General features: G+C 36.4%; 1 protein-coding gene across 3 annotated transcripts; it reads left to right on the top strand.

Annotated features, from left to right (window-relative positions):
* The first annotated feature begins 5,012 nt into the window (after positions 1-5,012).
* Positions 5,013-16,099, top strand: LOC128862300 (JNK-interacting protein 1). 3 transcript variants are annotated; one of them, XM_054100856.1, is made up of 5 exons: positions 5,013-5,421; positions 5,826-6,235; positions 7,360-8,117; positions 8,200-8,381; positions 8,917-16,099. In XM_054100856.1, exons 1-5 carry the CDS (start codon positions 5,312-5,314, stop codon positions 8,987-8,989), a joined length of 1,533 nt encoding a protein of 510 aa, XP_053956831.1. In that variant the 5' UTR covers positions 5,013-5,311; the 3' UTR covers positions 8,990-16,099. The 3 variants fall into 3 exon arrangements, with proteins under 3 accessions (XP_053956831.1, XP_053956830.1, XP_053956829.1); XM_054100855.1 differs by having other exon boundaries at positions 7,339-8,117; positions 8,203-8,381; XM_054100854.1 differs by having other exon boundaries at positions 7,339-8,117.
* Positions 16,100-24,488: the final 8,389 nt, after the last annotated feature.

The following is a 24,488-nucleotide window of genomic DNA, read 5'->3' as shown; positions in this document are numbered from 1 at the left end:
TGTGTCAGTGAATAAAACGCTTATTTGCACAACAAACCATTTATGCACGCGCTCTAGAGGATTTATGTTATTTGATTTTGTTAAAAGCACCTACATACATACAAGCATACGAGCGTACACAGAAGCAGTGATGCAAGTATCAAATAAAGTATGTAAGTATCTTAAGCAGTATATGTCAGAAAAAAGTAGTTGTATGTATGTGCGTATGTATGTATGTATATGAGATAAATGCTCAGACCATCACTCCTTATTTATCAATCCGAAAAACGTCGGCACCAGTATTCGCCTTTTCCTGTTTTAGTTGCCCTCGTCAGTCTTAATGAAATACATATATTTTGATACCCGTGCGCACTTGTGCACAAGGGTATTATAATTTTGTTCACATAACGGCTGTGCGAACAGCATAAATGAATCAAGGTAGATATAGACATACCCTTATTTATCAAAATACTCAGAATGAGCACAATAACTGGAGTAAAAATTAATATAATAATACATGGGCTGAAAAGTCCCTTACCTAACAAAGAACACACAACATTATTGTTCAAAATTAGCTTTATTCATCAACGTATACACTAGCAGTGTAAAATTAAAACACGAAATTCTTTTTGATCCATGGTTTTGAAAATAAAAAGAAAGCGCCACTCTTAGCACTATAACTCACGAACTCATGAATAGAATATCATGAAATTTTAGCAGCTATCTTTTTAAGGTTAGTACTAATTGAAAAAAGTTGAATACAATAAAAGTAATGCCATATATGTGTTAGACCCGGGACTTTTCAGCCCATGTGTTATTTCGATGAAAAGGCATAATAAAACTCATTTAATACTGCACTTAGCTGTGGGAAGCTATATATCCGACATAAATACAGGTAGTTTTGAAATTTGATAAAATCCCGCCCACTTTTTTTAATTTAAGGCAAAATTCATATGTCCCTCTGATATTGCAAGCCATGACGCGCATTGCCTATGAGTTTGTTTGATTCCAAAAATGAAAAAACAGCCTATTTTGAATTTTACTGATATTTGCGCGCGTATAGAAATGTCCGTTCCGGACCACATTTAGCCCTGCCTTACTTGTTTGTTTTTGACTTTGTTAGAGTAAATGAGTAATGATATTGCATATATCATGAATAGGTATGTATCATACAATGAATTCAAAAATATAATATTATCTGCGTATCAACTAAGGACCCGCATATCTACCATGGCCAATTATGAATGAAATGTGGCTTAATGAATGGCTTACTTATAGATGGTAGTTCGTTTATTTGCTCGCTACTTCAAGGTGACACAGACCTAGATAATAAAATTAAAAGTTTCTGTGGATACAAGCAACTAGTCATAGTTCTTTGCATGTTTAATTTTCAGATAGCTACATATATGTAGATACATATGTCGATGCATACATATACATTTTTATTCGTGAAAATACAATTTAATATAATGTAACCTCTCGGACACCTCGATTGAGAGGGAATTTTTTACTATACTAAATCTTATGTATCGGAAGAAGTTGTCCACGTTTGTGTGGGCACCTCTCTTGGACGGAAGAAACCTAGCTGACGTCAAAAGGCTTCATCCAAGAAAAGTTTCACTGTTTTGTAATAAGGATGATTGTCTTATGACCCCGATTAGCGCGTTTTTAGTTATTTTCATAGGTCAGTCAAAAGAATTGACTTTGCCTAGTGGGTTAGAAAACGTAAAGATGGTAGCTTGCCTATTTTTAAAATCTTCTTCTTCTTCTGCTTCTTCTTCGTTAATAAAGCGCGTCAGTCGTTTATTTCTTGGGCTAACCGGCACCACTAACATAATGTGACCTAGCCAGCAGAACAGCTGCATCTTTATTTGCTGCACTATGTCTATGTCATTATGGAGCTCATCGCCTATAATTGTCGTCGCCTCCATCATTCAAAAATCCAAAAATCTTTCGCAGAATCTTTCTCTAAAACACTCCAAGGCACTCCTGATCGGATATTGCCATCGTCCAATCTTCTGCGCCTCACAACAGGACGGGCATAATGGGAAACATATAAAGTGTTAGTTTTGTTCGTCGAGAGAGGACTTTACTACTCAATTATCTACTTATTCTAAAGAAGCACTTGTTGGCAAGAGAGATTATGCGTTATATTTCAAGTCTGCCATTATTATCGGTGTTAATACTGGTTTCTAGAAAAACGAAGTCTCTTACAACCTTAAAATCATAACGTGACGTGGGTGCAATACGCGAATACGCTGTTTTGATGGCAGGAGGTTCTTCGTCTTGTCCTTGCTCATCACCAGACTCATACGCTTTGCTTCATTATCCAGCTTAGAAAAAGCTGCTGTTAAGGTGTATGATTCAAATATCGTCAGCATACGTCCGCTATTACACTCTCTTGTAATAAATGGTACCTAAGCATTTAAGTTCCGCAGCTCACACAATCCTTTTAAGAATCAGTTTAAAGAAGTCACTCGATATAAGGTCATGGGGTCTGAAACCTCGTTTGGTATTAAACGGCTCGGAGAGGTCTTTCCCAATTCTGACTGAGCTGCTGGTATTAGTTTTGCCGGGTACCCAATTCAGACAGCGCGGATTATAGATAACTCCTTTTCGTGCTGTCGAATGCGGCTTTAAAATCGATTTTTCTGATATAGCTTGCTCCTCGACAAACCTCCAAGTGTATTTCTGCCATGGAAAAGCTACTCATAAAAAATATCTGCCATTCAGAGTCGGCTTAAAACTGTAGGTCCCTCCATTTGTGGAACCACATCAAGACGCCAGCCATAAATAGGAGGAGGAGCTCGGCCAAACACCCAACAAGAGTGTACGCGCCAATTATACTCGTATCTATATACATATATATAAAAGTGATAATTGTTTTCATCTCGAAAATGAGGTATCTATGTAGTTTTCAAGATATTGCTAAATAAAATTTATTCGCCTGAGAATGAAAGTGCTACTGATAATTTTTGCATTGACTATATGTATCTACTTTAGTAAAGTTCAAAAAGTGGAAAACACATAATATTAGTTTTTTGTGGTATTGTTCGTTTTTCGGATCAAATAATTACTTAGGATTTTTGAACTCAGCGACCTATTTTACAAAGGAATTAGTAAGGGTTTTATAGCTGTGGATTTGTAGTATACTGAAAAAATAGTACTACTTAGTACTCGATAAATATCTGGTAAACATCACAATAATTGAATTACTGGTCAATTACTAAAAAAATTCACACATTTGAAAATTGGTTGCTCCTGTATTTTGGTCATAATACCCATGTGTCTAGCCTGAAGCTCGCCTCCGGCTACTGACTGAGTTGTCAAAATGTATGCATAACTTCTCACAGTAAATAGCAAATTTCATTAGTAGATGCTTTCCATTTCAATTCAACCAGGCTATTCGGGTCATGTTCTTCGATTTCGATGTAACTTAAATATGTTGCTCTCAGGTCGAAATAATGAGACACGTATTTTTTTGTTCGCCCGAAAAAAATTTTTTTCAAGAGTTATCGGCAATTTTGTTTTTCGCCTCAAACTCGATTTTTTTTAATTATATAAGAAAAAAATTTTTTTAAATGCCCATAACTTAGTCAAAAATGAACCGATTTTAATAATTTTGGGTTCAAAATGATCGTCATAACTTACACGAGTGATTTCATGTAGAAATAGTTGCAAAAAAGTAGTTGAAAATTTTTTATTTTGCAAAAAACAAAAAGTGCGAAACAGGGTGTTTACTCAAAAATTCATTACTCAAAAACAACTCATTTTAGCTACTAGGCATGCAGCTCAATTAAAGTTTGAGATGTTTTTTTGATTTGGAAAAAGTTATAAAAAAAAAATACACTTTTTGAAATATTGAATTTTGAAAAAATTTAAATTTTTTTTCTTTTTTGCTAAATAAAAAATTTTCAACTACTTTTTTGCAATTGTTTCTACATGAAGTCGCTTGTGTAAGTAATTACGATCATTTTGAACCCGGAGTTATTATATAATTATATAATTAAAAAAAATCGAGTTTGAGGCGAAAAACAAAATTGCCGATAACTCTTGAAAAAAATTTTTTTCGGGCGAACAAAAAAATACGTGTCTCATTATGTTGACCAGAGAGCAACATATTTAAGTTACATCGAAATCGAAGAACATGACCCGAATAGCCCGGTTGAATTGAAATGGAAAGCATCAGTATTTATTGTGACGAACTTGAAAATCAGACAGACGAAAACTATAAATTTAGCTAATTGCACCCGTATATCCCCAATGCATTTTATAACTCAAAAGTTGACATCAAATCGAAAGTCACGGAGAGGCATTTTAATTTGTATATGGATTTGTATGAATATAGGTATGTAGATTAATACACTAAGCTGTTAATTTAATTTGAAAAATTTGAATGAAACTGAAATTTCCACATAAAAATTAATATCCACTGCGCATATTCCTTTATCGACACAATTTGCCAATTTTCACTCTCTGCCTTGATGCGCTCCTCTCATTCGTCTTTGTTGTAAACATAACACAATTATTACATGACCTGGCTTCGTTACTTACTTTAGTTATACTGTTGTACTCCCCTAAAACTGACAGTTAAATTTCCCAAAGCAACCCCAACTGTAAGGGTTGTCTTACAGTTTAAAGCATGCCACATATGCGGCGGGGGATGTTAGACGGTTATTGTTGTAAACAAAAAACAGCAGCTCAAACAAATGACACATAACTGTAGGAATATGTAACTGTGCCGCCCTCCTCCTCGCCTCAATCCCTGCATTCAACAAAAATTCAACGGATGACAGCTAAATTTCCCTGTGCTCTGAGTACAGAACTACGAAATGTGACCACCAGCCGTTAACACTGCGATTCCCCCTTCGTTTTAGCCATCAAAGTCATTTTCAAGGCGCTCACCGTCTCTGCCATGGACATTTTCTACGACCCAAACGAAGTAGAAGGCAAATCAACCGAACGACCAGCCAACAAAGCGAAAAGGAAATTATCGATCGAAGAGTGAAAAAGTCATTCGACGCCTGATTTGCTTTGGCAAAGAGGGCACACAAATTGCTTTTTCGGAAAAATTTTATCTCAGCATTTAAAATAAAGTAGAATATAGAAGTTGAAAGTTGAAAAATTATTATTAGAACAACGATACGTAAGTGCTAATCCGGCTGGTGTGTGGTGTGTTTAAGCCCGTTGCAAGTTTTTCAAGTTTCAAGTGTAAAATATTTGTTGAAGTGCTTCAGCTGGTATTCTACAAAGACATATCACGCAAAAAGCACATAAAACTCCCAGTACCCACACCCAGCGTCGAGGAGCAGCGTCATAGTATCACAGCATCATGGCTGACAGCGAATTTGAAGAATTCCATAGGCCCATCTTTGAACCACATCAGCTTCAAACATACATGAGCCCTGGCCAAAAGAAAAATAATGCCCACACGTTCTATTCGTAAGTACATACAAATATCAATTAACTAAAAGAGTGTAAATACGCAAAGAAAGTATGCAAGACTAAAATGCAAGCGGATATGCGAATCAAGGCATACCGAGGCACATGAAAACTCCTCCGAAGTGCAGCTAAAATAGCTCAACTCAACAGCAGCCATGTGTATGTGCATATGTGTACGTGTGTTTTGGTACATTTTTGTGCCGTCCAATTCATAGGTGTACGTAATTTGCGAGCATGTGTGTAAGTGCGTGTTTTATGAGGGTCTTCCGTATGTGAAAAATCAATTTTGCTGCATAATTTCTTACACAAAACTCTGAAATAAGCCGGCTTTAAATAAATAAATTATATTAGAGGTATCGTTTTCATTTCAATACGCACTTGTATTTCGTTTATCGAATCTTTAGCCTCATTCCCAATGACGATCTTGAGGATTCGCCATCTTCAAAAAGTGATACCTCCGATCAGGAAGATGCTGGCGGTGGAGAACTCTGCTGTGAGTCGACGAAACTTCAACGTCAAGTGGAAGATGATGAAATTGGTGATGGTCTGAAAGTGGTATCACTCTCTTCGGATGGTTCGCTGGACACAAACGACTCTTTCAATTCACATCGTCATCATCCATTGAATCATCAGGACGCAATAGGTGGTATAGTTGGCACTGGTATGGGCGCCGGCACTGGTAATACAATCAGCAGCGATTGCCTTGTCGGTCCCCAATTATTGCTCTCGCCAAATACAGCTGCTGCCACTGGCGCAATTCAGCTGCAACAACGACGTAGACGAAAATTACCGGAAATACCCAAAAACAAGAAATGTAAGTTGGTTGGTGCATTGTGTGGTTAGTTGACATGGCCATGAAACTTATTTCATGTTACAACCTGTGACGTCTGTTTTGTTATAAAATTACTTATTTTTATTAATTTGTAGATTAAATTTAGTTAGTTGGCATGATGTAAAAAATCACAATACATATACATGTATACACTAACAATTGTGCAATCGCAATCAAGCGTCGTATATAAAATAGACTGTTGAGAAATTAGCACAAATGAGGGTATAAAAAGAATACATTTATTTTTGTCGTAAAATTTCTTACTCGATTTTTATTAGAGAAACGGACCTGGACTCTAACTTTTGTTCTTTATATGTTCATTAATAAAAACTTTCAAAAGTTTAATTCTTTTTTAACTAAATCAAACTTCTTTTTCTGAATTACAAATAAAGAGCTCGTAAAAGAAAAGTCTTGTGCTCCGCCCTCAGACCGCACATCTGCCCTTAAATCTTAAGGCGTTAGGCATATATGTATAAATGCAGTTCTGAGTACTCGAGTATTAAAGACAGCTTCTTTTGAAATTCGTGGTGTTCGAAATTGCCTTTCAAACTAAACTTGAATGGACTTTTTTTTCTTCTTTATAGATTATGTAGAATCCGAAACTTCTAGGAATGATGTCAAAAAAATTTTTCCATACAAATTAACCCAGTTTCATTTGGATATAAATCTATCATTATGAATTTGATAGCAAAGAAACAAAAGTATCACCTCACATCTTCGCCTAAATTGAAATATTTCGAACATAACTGTTGCGATTTTTACCTACATAACTTAGTTTTTATATATAATGAGTCAATAGATAAAACTTTATTTACAAATTATCTGGTTTCATTACGAATACTCGTATATACTAAAAGAAATTTGTTGGCATATTTTGAATAAAGTTATAAATTTATGTTCAATTATTTGTCATATCCAGACACGTTTTATATATACCTTTTTACACCCTAACCCATAGTCATATTTCGTTTTTCATATTTCATTTCCTTGCAACAAAATTTGCATCAAATATCATTTGCACCAATTGGAGAAGTTTCTTATTTGTAGTGAGTTTTTAATGTGCTCCCCGAACATATTCGTTGCAGCTTCCATTCTGCATCTTTTAGGTGGTGGATATGGTCAAACTTCGTTGGCTGATGAAATGAATAATGGACGCAATCAATTGAATGAAAACAGCAACGCTATCATAGGCCATACAATTATCGGTAATACGAATTCCATTAATAATGGAACTGTGCGAAATAATCAACGCTCATTTTTGACACTTAAATGTGGTTATTTACTTGATGAGGACTCTAGTCCCGATTCGGAGCGTTTACAGAGTTTGGGTGATGTGGATAGCGGTCATAGCACTGCGCATTCACCGAATGACTTCAAAAGCATGTCCCCACAAATCACTTCACCCACTTCACAATCACCATTTCCTCAACCATTAGGCGGTGTGCCCTTCTCTCAATTGGAAATGCTTGAAGCTACACATCGTGGCTTACACAAATTCATACCGCGTCATCATGATGAGATCGAAGTTGAAATCGGCGATGCTATTTACGTACAAAAAGAGGCTGATGATCTTTGGTGCGAGGGTGTAAACTTGCGCACTGGTAGGCAGGGTATTTTCCCATCGGCCTATGCAGTTGATTTGGACTACAATGAGTTCGATCCCACAGTGCAACAGGTGAAGAAAGAGCGCTATTTACTCGGTTATTTAGGTTCGGTAGAGACATTGGCTCACAAGGGTACAGGTGTTGTATGCCAAGCTGTACGAAAAATTGTTGGCGAATATGGAAATTCACCAACCGGACAGGTGTGCATACTGGAGGTGTCGGATCAGGGACTACGAATGGTGGATCGTTCTGGCCCGAATGTAAGTCGTTTGTGTTGGGCTCTACTGTTACATGAAAATTTAATTAACATAAATATAATTTTTTATATGGGTTCTCTTTAAGAAGAAGGACAAGAAACCGTGCATCGATTACTTCTACTCGTTAAAAAATGTATCATTCTGCGCATTTCATCCACGTGATCATCGTTTCATTGGCTTCATAACGAAACATCCAACGGTGCAACGTTTTGCATGCCATGTCTTCAAAGGCTCGGAATCTACGCGACCTGTAGCTGAAGCGGTTGGGTAAGTTAATACACAGTGATTTTACTAACCATGCACCAGGGACTTATTGACAAGTTTTGATAGTTCATTTGTTTCTTATATAACTTTCACAATTTTTTTATTAAAGTAGGCATAGTTAATTTTTCTACAAAAACCATATAAATCCGAGTTTCACACTTTGCATTATACAAATTTTTAACTTTTTAATTAGAATTTTTAGAAAAATTTCAAGTCTGTTATTTTTCAACCCCTTTTGGGCTTTTAAATGAAGTGTCTCAAAAACGCGTTGATTTATAACAATTTTTTTTTGGTGACTGTCTTGAAACTTACGTTCTCATTACAAAAAAGTTTTTTGGAGTTTTGAAGTTTTTTTTTCCAATTTGGTCTCATGGTTTTTTTTGTAAGAAAATTAACTGCATTTTCATAAAAATGTTAGTAAAATTTAATAAGAAATCAATAAATCGTCATAACTTGTCAATAAGTCCCCGTGCTATAGTTGTGCTGTATTTTTATTACCAAATTTGTATGCGCTCTTTTTCCTTTGCCTCTTCTATAGTCGTGCATTTCAACGTTTCTACCAGAAATTCATAGAAACAGCATATCCGATCGAAGATATATATATAGAGTAAGCAGATTGGACGAAATGGAGTCGCTGGTTGACAAAATGGATACGTTGTACTACTACATAGATATTGTTAGTGCTGGTTTGCGGTTTACGTTTATTTTTTCCAAAAAACATGAACACAATTAAAAGAAAATTGTTGTCTTCAACAATTTCAAAATGAATGAAGTACTCATCATCGCGTTAAAAAAGAAAAATAAGAAAATACTAAAATAATTAAAAAATTTTGAATTGTTCCATATTAATGAATAACAACAAATTTCATAGGAGACCTCTATATTGGTACACACCCGATTTTTAGAATTGCATTAACTACAAATGAAAAGAAAGCTCAAGCAAAAATGTGTCTCAAAACCAGATTGGAAACGTGAAAAGCTCGATTTTGAGAAGTATGCATACAAAGGCTTGTGGATAGGGCCCACAAATTATAGATTTTTTTATTACCAGGACAACTCGATGGCTCAATTAATAATACAAACACCTGGACGCACTGTTAACTAACTGTCAATGAACATTCAGTTCGGTTTTGAGAAATTTGATTTATTTGCTATAAATCGAATCTATGCATTTTGTTAATTTATTTCCAGGGACGAGAAATCATTATATGAACATAAGTACTTAAAATACTCGTACAGCGTGAAGAAATGTAAAAGAGAGTTTAAGAACGGGCAAAATCGAACTTCGTACTCCTCGTGCGCGTTTTAACTTTGTGTTAAATAATCGATGTACTATAAGAAGAAATGCAATATGTTTGTTCAGTTAAGATTAGCTGATTACTATAGAAAGTGGAGAAGCTATGTATGAAGTTTTAATAATTACCAAAGGAATTCTTAACAGGATCAAATGCAATGTGCATGTTACAGCTTGAAAATAGTATCAAAGATAGAATTAGGTGATGCACCGCCCATTTTCCAATTTTTTTTATCGCATTCCTTTTCTAATATGAATTAGTATTGCTAGTAAAGTATTTCAACAATTTTTGTTTCTTAGTTACAGAAATACAGAATTTTTGAGAACCTTGAGGAATGGGCATCGGTTTTCAACTATGTACTAGGGTAGATCGATTTTTTTTTATTTTTTAAACCACTTTTGACATGCCTACAAAAATTGTATTTCTTTCACAGAAATAATTAAATTATAGAGGCGACATGCTGTTGCTATGCCACTACAAAAACTACAAATAAGATTATTTATACTATCGCTCCACCTTAATGGGTACGTGTCGGTAAGTTGACTGTAATTCTACTTGAGTTTTTCGCTGCACATACAGCCGAGCTAGAGTTGAGTTATTGAATTAACTGCCATCACAAAAACGGTAACCCAGACTATTTTTTAAAAAACATTTGTGTATCTCAGTAACTCAGTTAATAAATAAGTAAGTAGGTAAGAAAAAATATTTGGTATTTTGCCGCATGTCATCGTTGGAATGGCGAACGAATCGACCGCGATTAATTATGTTGATGAGTTCGAGCGACTACTTTTGTACGATCGTTCGTATAAAGAACCCCAACTTTTACGAGTACATTCGTTTGCTCCAGCATTTATCGCGTTCTAAGTACTAATACTTAGTAGTCCATTAGACTAAATGACCTAAATAAATGTGAAACGTGATAGAGAAAAATCGGTGAAGCAATGTCGATTCCATTAAACCTCTTCAGTCTTCCAAAACTTTTTCTCAAATCTGAAATCCCTTGTGTATGTACAGTGGCAGCCAATGATTAAACTAAACTCATCGATTGTGCATAATTATCAGTACTACTACAATTCCGCAATTTATTTATTCTGTGTTTAAATGTTTCGGAAATGAGCTTTATTAAGTCGAACACTACTTATACAGTGTTTCCATGATCGCAAATTTTTCAAGTGTGCTTCATTTTACAACAAAGTTCGACACCAACTTACTTACATTCAACGCTCCTTAATGCAACTTTACTGTAACTGTGACTAGTGACTTTAATTATTTAATTTTTTTTATTTATTAATTACGACCAAAGAGCTTATAAACTTGGGAAATTGGCGTAATACTGAAGGGTATTGTCATCCGCTCATGGGACTGAAGAATTTTTTTTGGCGATGGTCGATTTGATACTCACTGTCTCTACAGTATTTTTTAGTAACTATTATTTGCTCAATAAAAAGATACTATGCCCAAAGATAATTCCATTTAGTGGCTAGTTTAGGTTAGTTTATATAAATTACCACTATTTTCGAAAGAGTAAAAAATGGATCTTTTACTGTTCGAGCATTCAAAGGGTCAATAGGTCATAAATACAAAGTGTATATACAAATAGCACCCATTCAAACTTCTATTGTGCTTTAAATTAAAAGCAACTAGAACTCATATGGTGGCAGTCGTAGCCGAATGGGTTGGTGCGTGAGAACCATTCGGAATCCGGAGAGAACGTAGGTTCGAATCCCGGAGAAACAATAAAATGAAGAAAAAGTTTTTGCTAATAACGGTCGCCCCTCGGCAGACTATGACAAACCTCCGAGTGCATTTCTGCCGTGAAAAAGCTTCTCATAAAAAATATCTCCCCATTTGTGGAACAACATCAAGACGCACACCGCAAATAGGGTGAGGAGCTCGGCCAAACACCCAAAAAGGGTGTACGCGCCATTTATATCATATGCAAATATGTATGTATAGCACTCATAATTGATCGTAATTTTGGTTTCAAGCAAACTCGCTTTAAGTAATTCAACTAAATGCCAGAAAATTTACATTATAGGTGGTTTTCGGTCTATAAAGGCCAAAAAAGAAATGTGTGAAAAAATTTCGCTGGAAAATTATTTTAATTTATTAATGTAATTATTTTTGTAATTTTTAATTTTAGTTTTATATTTGTTTTTACAACTAAAATAAAAAAATTAGATCGGTAACAAAATAGTGGCTTCTAGAGCTTTGAGAAAAGCACTTTGGCACGTCTTTACAAATATGCGAGAATATTTATCGGATTGGCGTGAAATTTCCTGAGTACACATATAAAATAAGTATTTAAGTCCCATTAAAAAAAAAGATGTTTGCTTTCTTCGTATAACCTCTTGGCAATTAAGTTTCATAAAATTATCAATTTTGTGCAACCAAAATAGCTAAAAATTGAGCATTTCTCTTAAGTGGTTCTTCTCGTTTATAATGATTGCCGTCCCTTTTTATTGCCAAAAATTGTTCAGCAACTAAATATAAAATTTGCTATTTTACTTAAATTTAAATTAGTTTATAAATAGTGTAAAATATATTCATACTAAATATGTGTGCTAAGGTTTGTATGCAAGTATTTTTGAGTAATTTACTTTAATTAGTTGTAACATTAGTTAAATTTCTATTAATATTAGTTAAATATAAGTTTATATTTTGCAATATAAAATTAAATGAAAATCAAAATGTTTTTTACTATCAACAAATTTCTTTCTACCTAAAAATGTATATTAAAGACAAGTTTGGGTTTTGTCAAAACAAGAGATTAAGAATACATATTGACATTCATGAAACCAGCACATTGCTTTTGAAATTATGCATTCAAATGTAAATAGTTTAGATAATATGAAGTGAACTTGATGAAGAGATGTGCCAGGCTAAGCCATTTGAACGCGAGAGGATAGTGAAAGGTACTGCAGCCAAAAATAAAACACTAATTTAACTAAATTTAGCTTTGAAGAATGTAAAACAAGGAAACGGAACTTGTGAAAAAGACATGTTAAAAATCTATTTTTTTAAGCAAGCCAATGAGTTAGACTCTAAAATATTATTTTAGAAAACTCCTTTGTACCGATATCATCAAATTCCTCGTGTTTTCAAATACTTAATGAACACCAATCAATAGCAATCGGCATTATAAAGTGAAGTAACTATCGATATTATTACAAAAATAAAAATATATATAGAAAATATAAGAAAAAATATGTTTAATAGAAGTATAGAAATTAAAAGATGCTTATATAGTAGGCGGGTCAACTTATTTAAGGAAAAAGAACGAAAGTGGTCGCATACCACAAATATACATGTACAAGGACATACATATGCATACTGTATATTACATTTTGAGAGAGTTACCCCAATATCTTTGCTGTTTCTCTTGCTTTTTTTTGTCTCTTTTTGTTTTTCTTTTTTGAATGTGCGTTAAAAGGTATTGAATCACCTAAGCTGGAAAATGGAAACAAATAACCTAAGCACGCTTTCAAAAAATTTAATTTGTTTATTGGTTTTTAATAGTTTAACAAAACAATACCAAGGTGTGCTTGATTTTCTAAAATTTTTGTACAGGGTGACGCAGAGTCAATCAATGAAAACTTTAAATATAAAGCTTTCAATTAATTTATGTGTATATTGCTTTTTAATAGTTTTTGTATGTTACAAGGTAGTGCAAAATTAATCATTTTGTTTTTAAATAACTTTTTTACTAAGTAAAATAAATGATTTTGTGAGATGAAAATCTTTATTTTGCTTGTCTGTTTGTAGTCTGTGCTGTCTAGTTCACAAGATTGACTTACGACGCCATTGGCAAGAATTATAAATCTTCTTTGCACAAACTCGTTTCTCCTTTTAAAATCACTTCCAATAACAATTTCAGAAATTCATTACATATTCTTCACCAATTTCATCAAAATCGACTTCATTGATCATTCCTCTGCTTTATAGTTCAATTACATTACTTGTACACATACATAGTATATATATTTTGTACATTCTTATATTTGCATACATTAGTTTGGAGAAATTTTTGCGTACAATTTTGCGCTAATGGTTTAAAGCTGTTTAAATTTTCCTCCTGAATTTCTTTTTCCCAAACATATATTTTATTCAAAATCATCTTTGATTTGGAGGTGACATAAAATAATTGAGCTGAATATCAAAGCATACACCTCCAACACGGGAAACTCAGCCCAACCTACAACCCGTATCGTACAATTTTATCGTATGCCTCGGTAGTCTGGTGGAAAGCTCTAGGGAGAGATTACAACACCAAATTACTCGGCAGAATACAAAAATCAGCCTGTACAATAACAATCGGTGCAATCACATCTTTGACACACGTTATTCCAATAGACCTACATATAATATTAAGAAGACGGCAACCATGAATGCATTTAGGTTAAATGAAGCGGGTCGCTGGAAAAAACCTTATTGTCATACAAGTCTATTTCTGCGACAAGCTCAGTTAACCTCGGAGTGGACTGACTACGGTGATTTCAATTTTGGCACTCTCTTTTCATCTAGGGAAGAATGGAATAAGGGATTCTCTCTAAACAATTTCGACACTACGGTCTATACAGATGGCTCTAAATTGGATTGGTGTTACATAGACTTATAATTGAAAAATTATCATTTTAATAATACATGCAGTGTCTTCCAGGCAGAAGTATCGGCAGTAGGAGCAGTTGGTAGGCTACTAATCGGAGATTTCTCTTTTAAGGGCAATATCGCTATTCTTTCGGATCGCCAAGCTGCAATGGATTCGGTTACAACAACCTCTAAAGTGGTGGAGCAAAGTAGATATAGCCTTACCACCTTGCGTGAAAACCATAAAGTTTCCTTAATCTGGGTCCGAAATTTGTTTTGCCGTCGTTTGATAGATGGCGGCAGACGATGCTAATACCAATTTCCCTCAGGAACGGCCTCTGTCATCAAACACGGGTACTTATTGAACCGCCGACGGAGTAGATGGTTTTATAAAGATATACATAGTTTTGTCTTCTACTTCAATTTCATTTCCATTCATGTCAACTGACTATGGAATAAAATATCGGCGCGCCTTAATATATATATGGACGTACTTACTAGACGTGCAAATGAATTTCATATATTTAGTATGATCATCACCAAACGGTTTCTTTTTAAATCTATATATAGTACTTACGTATGAATGTTAGTTATAATAGAGTCAACGAATGTATGTCTTTGAACATCTTAGTGTAGGTGTAAGTGGATGGTGTGTACCTTCCAATTATTGAGGAAGTGCATCTCAAATGTACATATATCACAAATATGTAGCCACTAGGAGAATCTCTGAAGACTTTGAATTTTAAAAGCCGGATTCATTTGTGTTTTGTTCACTTAACAAATACATACACGTCTGTACAGAGGTTTAATAATAACAAATCACAGGTTTGTGGATGCCAATTTAGAATTTCAAACGGCCAATTAAAAGTTTACCACATTTAATGGGTGAAAGGTCGTTTATGTGAGGGGATATTAAAACCCAAATATCTTCCAGTAATTTCGGCCTCAAAAAACTGCCATCAAATGAAATTACTAGGTGACCAACAATATATTGTACATAAATACATATATACATACATAAATTTGTAATTATTGTATATATGTACTTGTATGTCAATGAAGTAAGATCGAAGTCGAAATTTAGGTACCTTTTAAAAAATTAAAAGAATATGTAAGTATTTTTTGAATCTTGTCAATTTTATTTACTTTCCGTTAAAAGACCCCTCTTTGCATTGATCTTGTTGAATCGGGATGACACTTTCTCACATTCATTCTCGAAATCCTTTGTATATAAATTACTTATTCTGGAAGTGATCTTCTCTGACAATATTTTTGATTACAACCCTACATACCTACATATGTACATACAAATTTTATATCGAAATTCCATGCTGTCAAGGTATAAACTGCACAAACTTCTACACACAAAATCCAGAGGAAAACAAACAATCGTAAAATTTTTGGATGTTACATACTTAAATACATGCAAACACATGTAATTAAATGCAAAAATAGCTGTTGAAGGATTGTAGAAATATGGAATCATATGGAATTTGGAAGTTATAGCAAGAAGAATGAAATGTAATATAATAAAAAATAACTAAATTTAAAAATTATTTAAAATTGCATAGATACATAAATACATATTTCAAATTAAGTAACAAAAACAAAAACAAAGAACAAATTAAATGAAACGAAAATTTCTTTTGTCAAAAACAATAAAGACCAAAACAATAACACATTCATACTTACATCTATACTTACATACATACTTACGATTATACCACACTCACAGTTTCGATAAATATAAATCAATTAGTACGTACATATGTACGTAAGTATTATTATTACATTAAATACATACTAAATACTATCTAATAAATATATATACAATATACAAATAAATATTGTAAAAGTAAATAAAAAAATTAAATGAAAATGATATATAAATAAATGTACATACATACAAACATATACAATTATGTATTTGGTGTCGAAATTTTTATTGAGTAAAAGAGGAAGTAAATAAAACAGCTTCAGCTTAGAGTTAGGTGGCGTAAAATTAATCACCTCACCGTAAAATGTAAAATGTTATACAAAAAAACAAACAACAGGGATGATCCTGAATTATCACTTTATGCCAACACATCCCTCTTTCTATATAAAGGGTGAACAGGTACTTTTTCCGATAGAGTTTTTTGACAGATCACACGTGACTACTGTCAATCTAAATATGTCCTTTTTTTCGACATTCATTGGCATTTCATCATGGAAAGCTTACGCCTCGACAACCTTTACAAACCGTACAATTGTAATGTAAAAATCGGCACACTGTGAAAAAAGTTCATCGTGCGCTCAAGGACCCGAATTTTGTTCAGCGATGAAGCCCATTTTTGATTTAATGGCTACGTCAATAAGCAAAAATGCCGTTTTTGGGCGGAAAAGCAACCCGAGGCCATTCAAGAACAACCATTACATTTATTGAAAACAACCGTTTGGGGCGACTTATTGGCTGAAGAATTATAAAGCCGTTCCGGCTACTTGCCATACAGCCCGTAAACAATGGATTGACTGCGTCGTCGGTGACTCGTTTCGGTGAGCAATTTTTCTTCGTGATATCACACCTTTGGACTTTTATTTGGGGAGGTATGTAAAATGCAAATGCTTTGTGGATAAACCAGTTTCGATTGAGGCATTGGAAGCCAACATTACTAAAGTTATTCACGAGATACCGACCGAAGCCCTCCATGACTCGTTTCGGTGAGCAATTTTTCTTCGTGATATCACACCTTTGGACTATTATTTGGGGAGGTATGTAAAATGCAAATGCTTTGTGGATAAACCAGTTTCGATTGAGGCATTGGAAGCCAACATTACTAAAGTTATTCACGGGATACCGACCGAAGCCCTCCATCAAATCAACCAAAATTGACGTTTACGAATGACCGAATTACAGCGCAGTCGCCACATTTGAAAGGGATTATCTTTGAAAAATAAATGTAATAAATGGTTCTACACAAAAGTAATAAAGATTGTCCAATCAATTTGAATTTCCATTGCTTTATTTCAATTTAAAATCGGATACCTCTAAATTGGTCACCCTTTCTTAACAAACTCAATGATTACCAACATTTGTCTTAGGAAGTTATTTAGATGTCAGTTTCGTCCTTTCCTCAAAAAACTCATTTACATGCAAGTAGAAACAGTTAGAGCTGGACCTGAGGAACTTTTTTATGACTCGTAGATGTGTCATTACTTGCCGAGGAGCGACCGCTATTCACGAATTACCTTTCAATTTTATGTTTCGTGGGTTTTGAACCCGCACACTACTGAATGGTAGTAATGCCCCAATCCATACCGTCTACGACGGCTGCTCCCTTAGTTACTACCCTAACAGTACGAATTACTCTCCTTACAGTACATTTTCAGTAACAGTAGGGTTCCTCTGCGGAGGATGGTTCCATGTGTAGAAGTCCACGCAAGTGGGGAAAGTTACTGATCGCCATTCACTTGGGAATGGCCAGGACGATTCTTCTGCATATGGTTCAAGCAGCTCACAACGGCCGGGATTAGCCCACGTATCCTCTGGGTAGCTTCCGAACACCCGTTCGGGAGTGAGCTAACGTGAGAAGGCGAAACATTCCAGGATAGCTGGTTGTGCGTTGGGTTTGGGACCCGCCACTTAAAAATCCCCCCCCAATGAAAAGTTTGAAAAACCCTCGGATGAGACCTCCCTATGCTGATGACGACCCCTGCAAACGAAATAAGGAATATGATTTGAGGGCCTGCACCTGGAATGTCCGGTCCCTTAATGGGGAAGGTGCCTCTGCCCGGCTGGTTGATGTCCTCGTGAGAGTAAAGGCTGACATCACTGCCATCCAAGAGATGCGATGGACGGGGCAAGGTAAGAAAACCATAGGACCTTGCGACGTCTACTACAGCTGCCATGTAAAGGAGCGCAAATTCAGTGTCGGATTTGTTGTGGGAGAGAGACTTCGTCGCCAAGTACTGTCGTTCACTCCGGTGGACGAGCGTCTCGCAACAATCCGCATCAAAGCCCGTTTTTTTAACATATCGCTAATTTGCGCCCACGCCCCGACGGAAGAGAAGGACGATGCGACCAAAGATTCTTTCTATGAGCCCCTGGAACGCTCCTATGAGCGCTGACCCCGCCACGACATAAAAATCGTGCTTGGCGACTTCAACGCCAGGGTGGGCAAGGAGGGAATTTTTGGTCCCACAGTCGGAAAATTCAGCCTACACAACGAAACATCCGGTAACGGACAGAGGCTGATCGACTTCGCCGGGGCCCGAAACATGGTAGTCTGCAGCACCAGATTCCAGCAGAAGAAGATTCACCAAGCCACCTGGCTGTCTCCTGATCGAGAAACACGAAACCAGATCGATCATGTTGTGATAGATGGAAGACACGCTTCTAGTGTATTAGATGTACGTACGATCCGAGGACCCAACATCGACTCGGATCACTACCTTGTTGCAGCCAAACTGCGCACACGCCTCTGTGCAGCAAAAAACGTGCATCTACCTACGCAAAGAATGTTCGACATCGAAAAGCTGCAATCACAACAGACAGCCAGAAGATTCGCCACTCGACTCTCACTCCTGCTCTCAGAGAGTACTGCCCAACAAACCGGCATCCACGAACAATGGAGCAACATTTCTCGTTCTCTACGTACCGCCGCCGAAGAAGAAATCGGATTCCGGCGAGCCCGAAAAAACAATTGGTACGACGAGGAATGTCATGCTGCAGCAGAAAGAAAGGATGCCGCCTATAGAGCCACGCTGCGATCGGGCGCAACGCGAGCCATGTGGGATCGCTACAGAGAGCTGAAAAAGGAAGAGAGACGTATTATCCGAAAGAAGAAACGAGAGGCCGAAATACGTGAGTGCGAAGAGCTTGAGATGCTGGCCAACAGGAACAACGCCCGAAAATTCTACCAGAAAATTCGGCGGCTTACAGAAGGTTTTAGGACCGGGGCGTTTTCCTGTAAGAACAAAGACGGCGAACTGGTGACTGACGTACAGAGCAATCTTAAATTATGGAGGGAACACTTCTCGAACTTATTAAACAGTGACAGCTGCGCATGCCACCGAGAAAGTGAAGATCCCGATACCCCAATCGTTGACGACGGAATTGTCGTTCCGCTACCCGATCATGACGAGGTGAGAATAGCGATAACGCGGCGCCGACGGACTGCCGGGTGAGCTATTCAAACATGGCGGCGAGGAGCTGGTAAGGTGCATGCATCAGCTTCTATGCAAAATATGGTTTCATCCGACCATGCCTGCCGATTGGAATTTAAGTGTACTCTGCCCAATCCATAAGAAGGGCGATCCTGCAATTTGTGCCAATTACCGCGGGATTAGTCTTCTAAATATTGTGTGAAAGCGAGCGTATTGTGTGAAAGGCTGAAGCCCACCGTCAACCAACTGATTGGACCTTATCAGTGTGGCTTCAGACCTGGAAGGTCTACCATCGACCAAATATTCTCAATACGCCAAATTTTGGAAAAGACCCATGAAAGGAGAATCGACACACACCATCTTTTCGTCGACTTCAAAGCTGCATTCGACAGTACGGAAAGGAGTTACCTGTATGCCGCGAGGTCTGAATTTGGTATCCCCGCAAAACTAATACGGCTATGTAAGATGACGTTGCTCAACACCAGCAGCGCCGTCAGAATTGGGAAGGACCTCTCCGAGCCGTTTGATACCAAACGAGGTTTCAGACAGGGTGACTCGCTGTCGTGTGACTTCTTTAACCTGATGTTGGAGAGCATCGTTCGAGCCGCAGAACTTAATCGCTCAGGCACAATTTTTTATAAGAGCGTACAATTGTTGGCGTATGCCGATGATATTGACATCATCGGCCTTAACAACCGCGCTGTTAGTTCTGCCTTCTCCAAACTGGACAAAGAGGCAAAGCGAATGGGTCTGGTGGTGAACGAGGACAAAACGAAGTACCTCCTGTCTTCAAACAAACAGTCGGCGCACTCGCGTATCGGCACCCACGTCACTGTAGACAGTTATAATTTCGAGGTTGTAAAAGACTTCGTCTATTTAGGAACCAGCATTAACACCGATAACAATGTCAGCCTTGAAATCCAACGTAGAATCTCTCTTGCCAACAAGTGCTACTTTGGACTAAGTAGGCAACTGAGCAGTAAAGTCCTCTCTCGACGAACAAAACTAACACTCTACAAGACTCTCATCATGCCCGTCCTAACGTATGGCGCAGAAGCGTGGACGATGACAACATCCGATGAAGCGACGCTTGGAGTGTTCGAGAGAAAGATTCTGCGTAAGATTTTTGGACCTTTGCACGTTGGCAATGGCGAATATCGCAGACGATGGAACAATGAGCTGTATGAGCTTTACGACGACATAGACATAGCGCAGCGAATAAAGATCCAGCGGCTAAGTTCGCTGGGTCATGTCGTCCGAATGGATACAAACGCTCCGGCTTTGAAAGTATTCGATGCGGTACCAGCTGGTGGTAGCAGAGGAAGAGGGCGGCCTCCTCTGGACTTGGCTTCACTTGGTGTGTCCAACTGGCGCCGGTTAGCACGAGAAAGAAACGACTGGCGCGCTTTGCTAAACTCGGTCAAAATCGCGTAAGCGGTTATAGCGCCAATTAAGAAGAAGAAGAAGGGTTCCTCTGCCAATTGTATAACTTCTTGCAAATTTGTATTATCTTTTCGGAGCCCGGATTATAATTACATCGTTAAGTTACTTCCGAAAAAGCACTCATAAGTATACTCACAATCTGTCATAATAGGATTCAGTCCGTTCTTGATAAATATATAAGATTTTCAATGAAAACATAGAATAAAAGGTAAGCAATTTGCGCGACCAATCTTCTTAGAGACTTGTTTGTGTACACATACATACACGTAGGTAAAAAATTTTAATATATTACTAAATTTAGATTTAAGTCGCTTTTATAAAGTTGTGCGATTATTTAAAAGACAAAGTGACTCGTCTTTTTAAAATCCGTACTTTCTCAATTTTCCGGTACATAAGTATCATATTATAATCAAAGATCGCGCGAATATCATTGTCTATAGCTTGGCATACTTCACAAAGGTTTGTATTTCAAATTTTAATTCAATGTGCATAGATATTTAGATGATCTTTTTCGTATGTACATATGATCAGCTATAGAACATAAAGGGATCAAGATAGATTTAGACATATATAATATTAACCTAACATACTCAGAATGATTAAACGAGTCGACTTAGACATACTATATCAACCCGAACGTCCATCTGTTCATCTGTTTGCACGATATCTCGCAAATTTATTATATTTCTATGAAACTTGATAGTACTCTTTAGTTTTATATTGGAAATGGGCGAAATTGGGCAATTACCATTAAAGTTAAAAAAAAAAAGGGAGTTACGATGCCCACTTTTGGGTAAATGCGCGTATTTAAATAAAAAACTATACAAACTCTCAAAATCTCTTAAACTCCCACCTCGGTGGAATCCGATGAAAATAATATCTTATAGAGATCGATTAAAAACCACCACTAAAGAGAGAGAGTTTAAAGGTCTGCCCTCATTGGAATCAGTGAGGCTACTCGGATCATTCCTACTCTAGGGCTTAAAGCTGAATGCGGTAAAATGCCGCTGCACGTAATATTCTACGAGGACCGAAACCACTCGAGGAGACTTTTAAGGCAAACAAAGCCGCAGCTCTCGAATTTTGTGGTCATGCTTGGAGTCCTTTTTGCAGCAGATATCTGGAGAATGAGATGGAATCATCTTAATAAGTTCTTTTCAGTTTTTCTGCTTCGTTAGACTGAATTTCAGACATCTTGGCTTTCACTTAATATATTTTTACACCTGCGGATATAAAGGGTTTGGATATCACTTTTGAATAATTTCATCAGCAGCCTGAAGCAGTTTACGCAAATGTAATTAGCTATTATTTGATCATCATCGTCTTCTCACCCAAAGCCCTCCTTCCTTTTCCCCTCTGTTCAGCTGTTTCCCATCTACTTTCCTCAAAGAAAAATTTACCCAAGGTATAATCTCTAGTTCAAATGTATCGCTTCCAGTTAATTATTCATTTCTAAAACTTAAAAGGAGCTTCGATGAAGAAAATTTACTGCCTCTTTTGAACGCTTACAATAAAATTTGTATACTTGTATATTCGAAAGGAATGACAGATTTTGAAAGTCTTACAATATAATCAACCTATTTTATAAAATCTATTATAACAGTGCAATACGAAAACTCTAAAAGGTAAGAACGAATGTACGTAACAGTAACGCCAAACTCATACAGTTTGAAAGATAAGTTGGTATCATTCTAAAATTTGCAAAAATCATTCGACTAAATTTAAATAATTCAACTAAAAATAAAATTTATTACACTAGGAAACGCACAATCAACACTTTCACACAGTAAGTAGGTGCTTAAACAGATTTTGATAAAACTATTTCCAGGAAAGTTTAAGCCAAACTTTTCAAAAAAATTATAAATAAACGCCCTATTTTAAAATTTTATTGATATCATTTTATTTCGAGTAAACATTTAAATCAATATAATTTTATATTTCTATATCTGATATAGAATAATTAAGTATATAGTAGATGCACATACCTGAAGCTTTATGCCACATCCATCCAATCTTCAGATTAGATCAATTGGTTTGTATAGGATGAATTACACTGAGCGCTATAGCAATTATGAAAGAGAAAGAGCTGTAGAATATTGGACTGCCTCCCGTTTCGTGAAATTATTTTTTATTTGTTTCAAGTCGATGAAAAACAAAAAACGAAAAATTTTAATCGCGTTTTTCTCGAAATACGTTTTTTTCCGCGCTGTCAAATGGAATTCAAAAAGTAACCAAGATATAAATTTAAATTTTACAGGGATATTATTTACCAATACGTTAGGTATGTTTATGTAAGGCTTTGCATGCACCTCAAATCTTATATTAATTATCACTAAAAATATTATATATATATATATGTATATATGTCTATACATATATAATGGCGCGTACACCGTTTTTGGGTGGCCAAACACCCTGCTTCTCCTCGTATTTGTGGTGTGCACCTTGATGTTGTTCCACAAATGGAGGGACCTACAGTTTCAGCCGACTCCGAACGCCAGATATTTGTTATGAGGAACTTTTTCATGGCAGAAATACACTCGGAGGTTTGACATTGCCTGCCGAGGGGTGACCGCTATTAGAAAAATATTTTTCTTAATTTTGGTGTTTTCACCGAGATTCGAACCGACGTTCTCTCTGTGAATTAAAAATAACTCAAAATATTGCATTGATCAATTTGCTTATAAAAAAAAGTGGGGGAGTCAATATTTCTTACCCGTTATTTTTTAAATTCTTAAAATATTAAACTTTTAAGGTCGATGGAGTGTTAAAATGCTCAACGAAAATTGTCTCCGAAAACTTTCATTAGGGGTCTCCTCAGACGATAGGTCTGCTCATGAAACTACTAATATACAAAGTCCGGCACTCGAAATGTAACCAACTTTAGACCGTTCTCGCAGCTGTTGCACGGGAATCAGCTACTGTTAGTTGCCTAATGACAGTCCAGAGTATTGTTTACAAGCGCGCGGAAGCATTTTGCCGAGAGTAACCGCGAAAATAAATAAAGTAAATCAGTAATGGATTTCAAACATAATAGTGTGATTGCAGTATATTTGGCTTGAAAATCACAACCAGCGATTGTTCGTGAGCTCGAGCACCTTAAGGTAAAAAAAGTTTTTATTTATCGCACCATTATCTACTCCTTACAATTATACTGGTGAGGCATCGCGAAACGTCATGGAGATGGTCATCAAAAGACTGCAACGTCACGTGAAATGGTTCAAAAAGTGAATAAGCGACTTGAGCGAAATCCCGACGAAGTGCCAATGAAATGGCGAAAGAACTGAAAATATCTGACCATAGCATCCGCCGCATACTGAAAAATTATCTCAAAGTCAAGCCTTCCAAGATCCAAAAGATGCATGATCTCACACCAAAGCAGCAACAAGTCAGACTAGAGAGAGCGAAGGAGTTGCTTCGCTTGGCTGAATGCAGTCCATTTCCGAACATTGTGTTTTCTGACGAAACAATTTTTCGAATTGAGCAGTTCGTAAACTCCCAAAACGTAGGGTTTATTTGACCGACCTTTCATACGAGAATTTAAATCATCGATTGGCCACCAGGAGGCAGCATCCGCGACAGGTAATGGATGGGGCCGCTGTAATCGTAAATGGGCGCTCTCCAATCGTTTTCATCGAGC

The sequence above is a fragment of the Anastrepha ludens genome, chromosome 4, assembly GCF_028408465.1.
Source record: "Anastrepha ludens isolate Willacy chromosome 4, idAnaLude1.1, whole genome shotgun sequence".
Lineage (NCBI taxonomy): Eukaryota > Metazoa > Arthropoda > Insecta > Diptera > Tephritidae > Anastrepha > Anastrepha ludens.
Note: the sequence above shows the minus strand (reverse complement) of the source record. Positions and strands in the feature narration are given on the sequence as shown.

Bases quoted from the DNA above. Each gene is read 5' to 3' on its own strand.
- LOC128862300 (XM_054100854.1), top strand. From the start codon at position 5,312: ATGGCTGACAGCGAATTTGAAGAATTCCATAGGCCCATCTTTGAACCA. The intron at 5,422-5,825 runs GTAAGTACATAC...TCGAATCTTTAG, and splicing joins AATGCCCACACGTTCTATTC to CCTCATTCCCAATGACGATC. The intron at 6,236-7,338 runs GTAAGTTGGTTG...TATTCGTTGCAG, and splicing joins AATACCCAAAAACAAGAAAT to CTTCCATTCTGCATCTTTTA.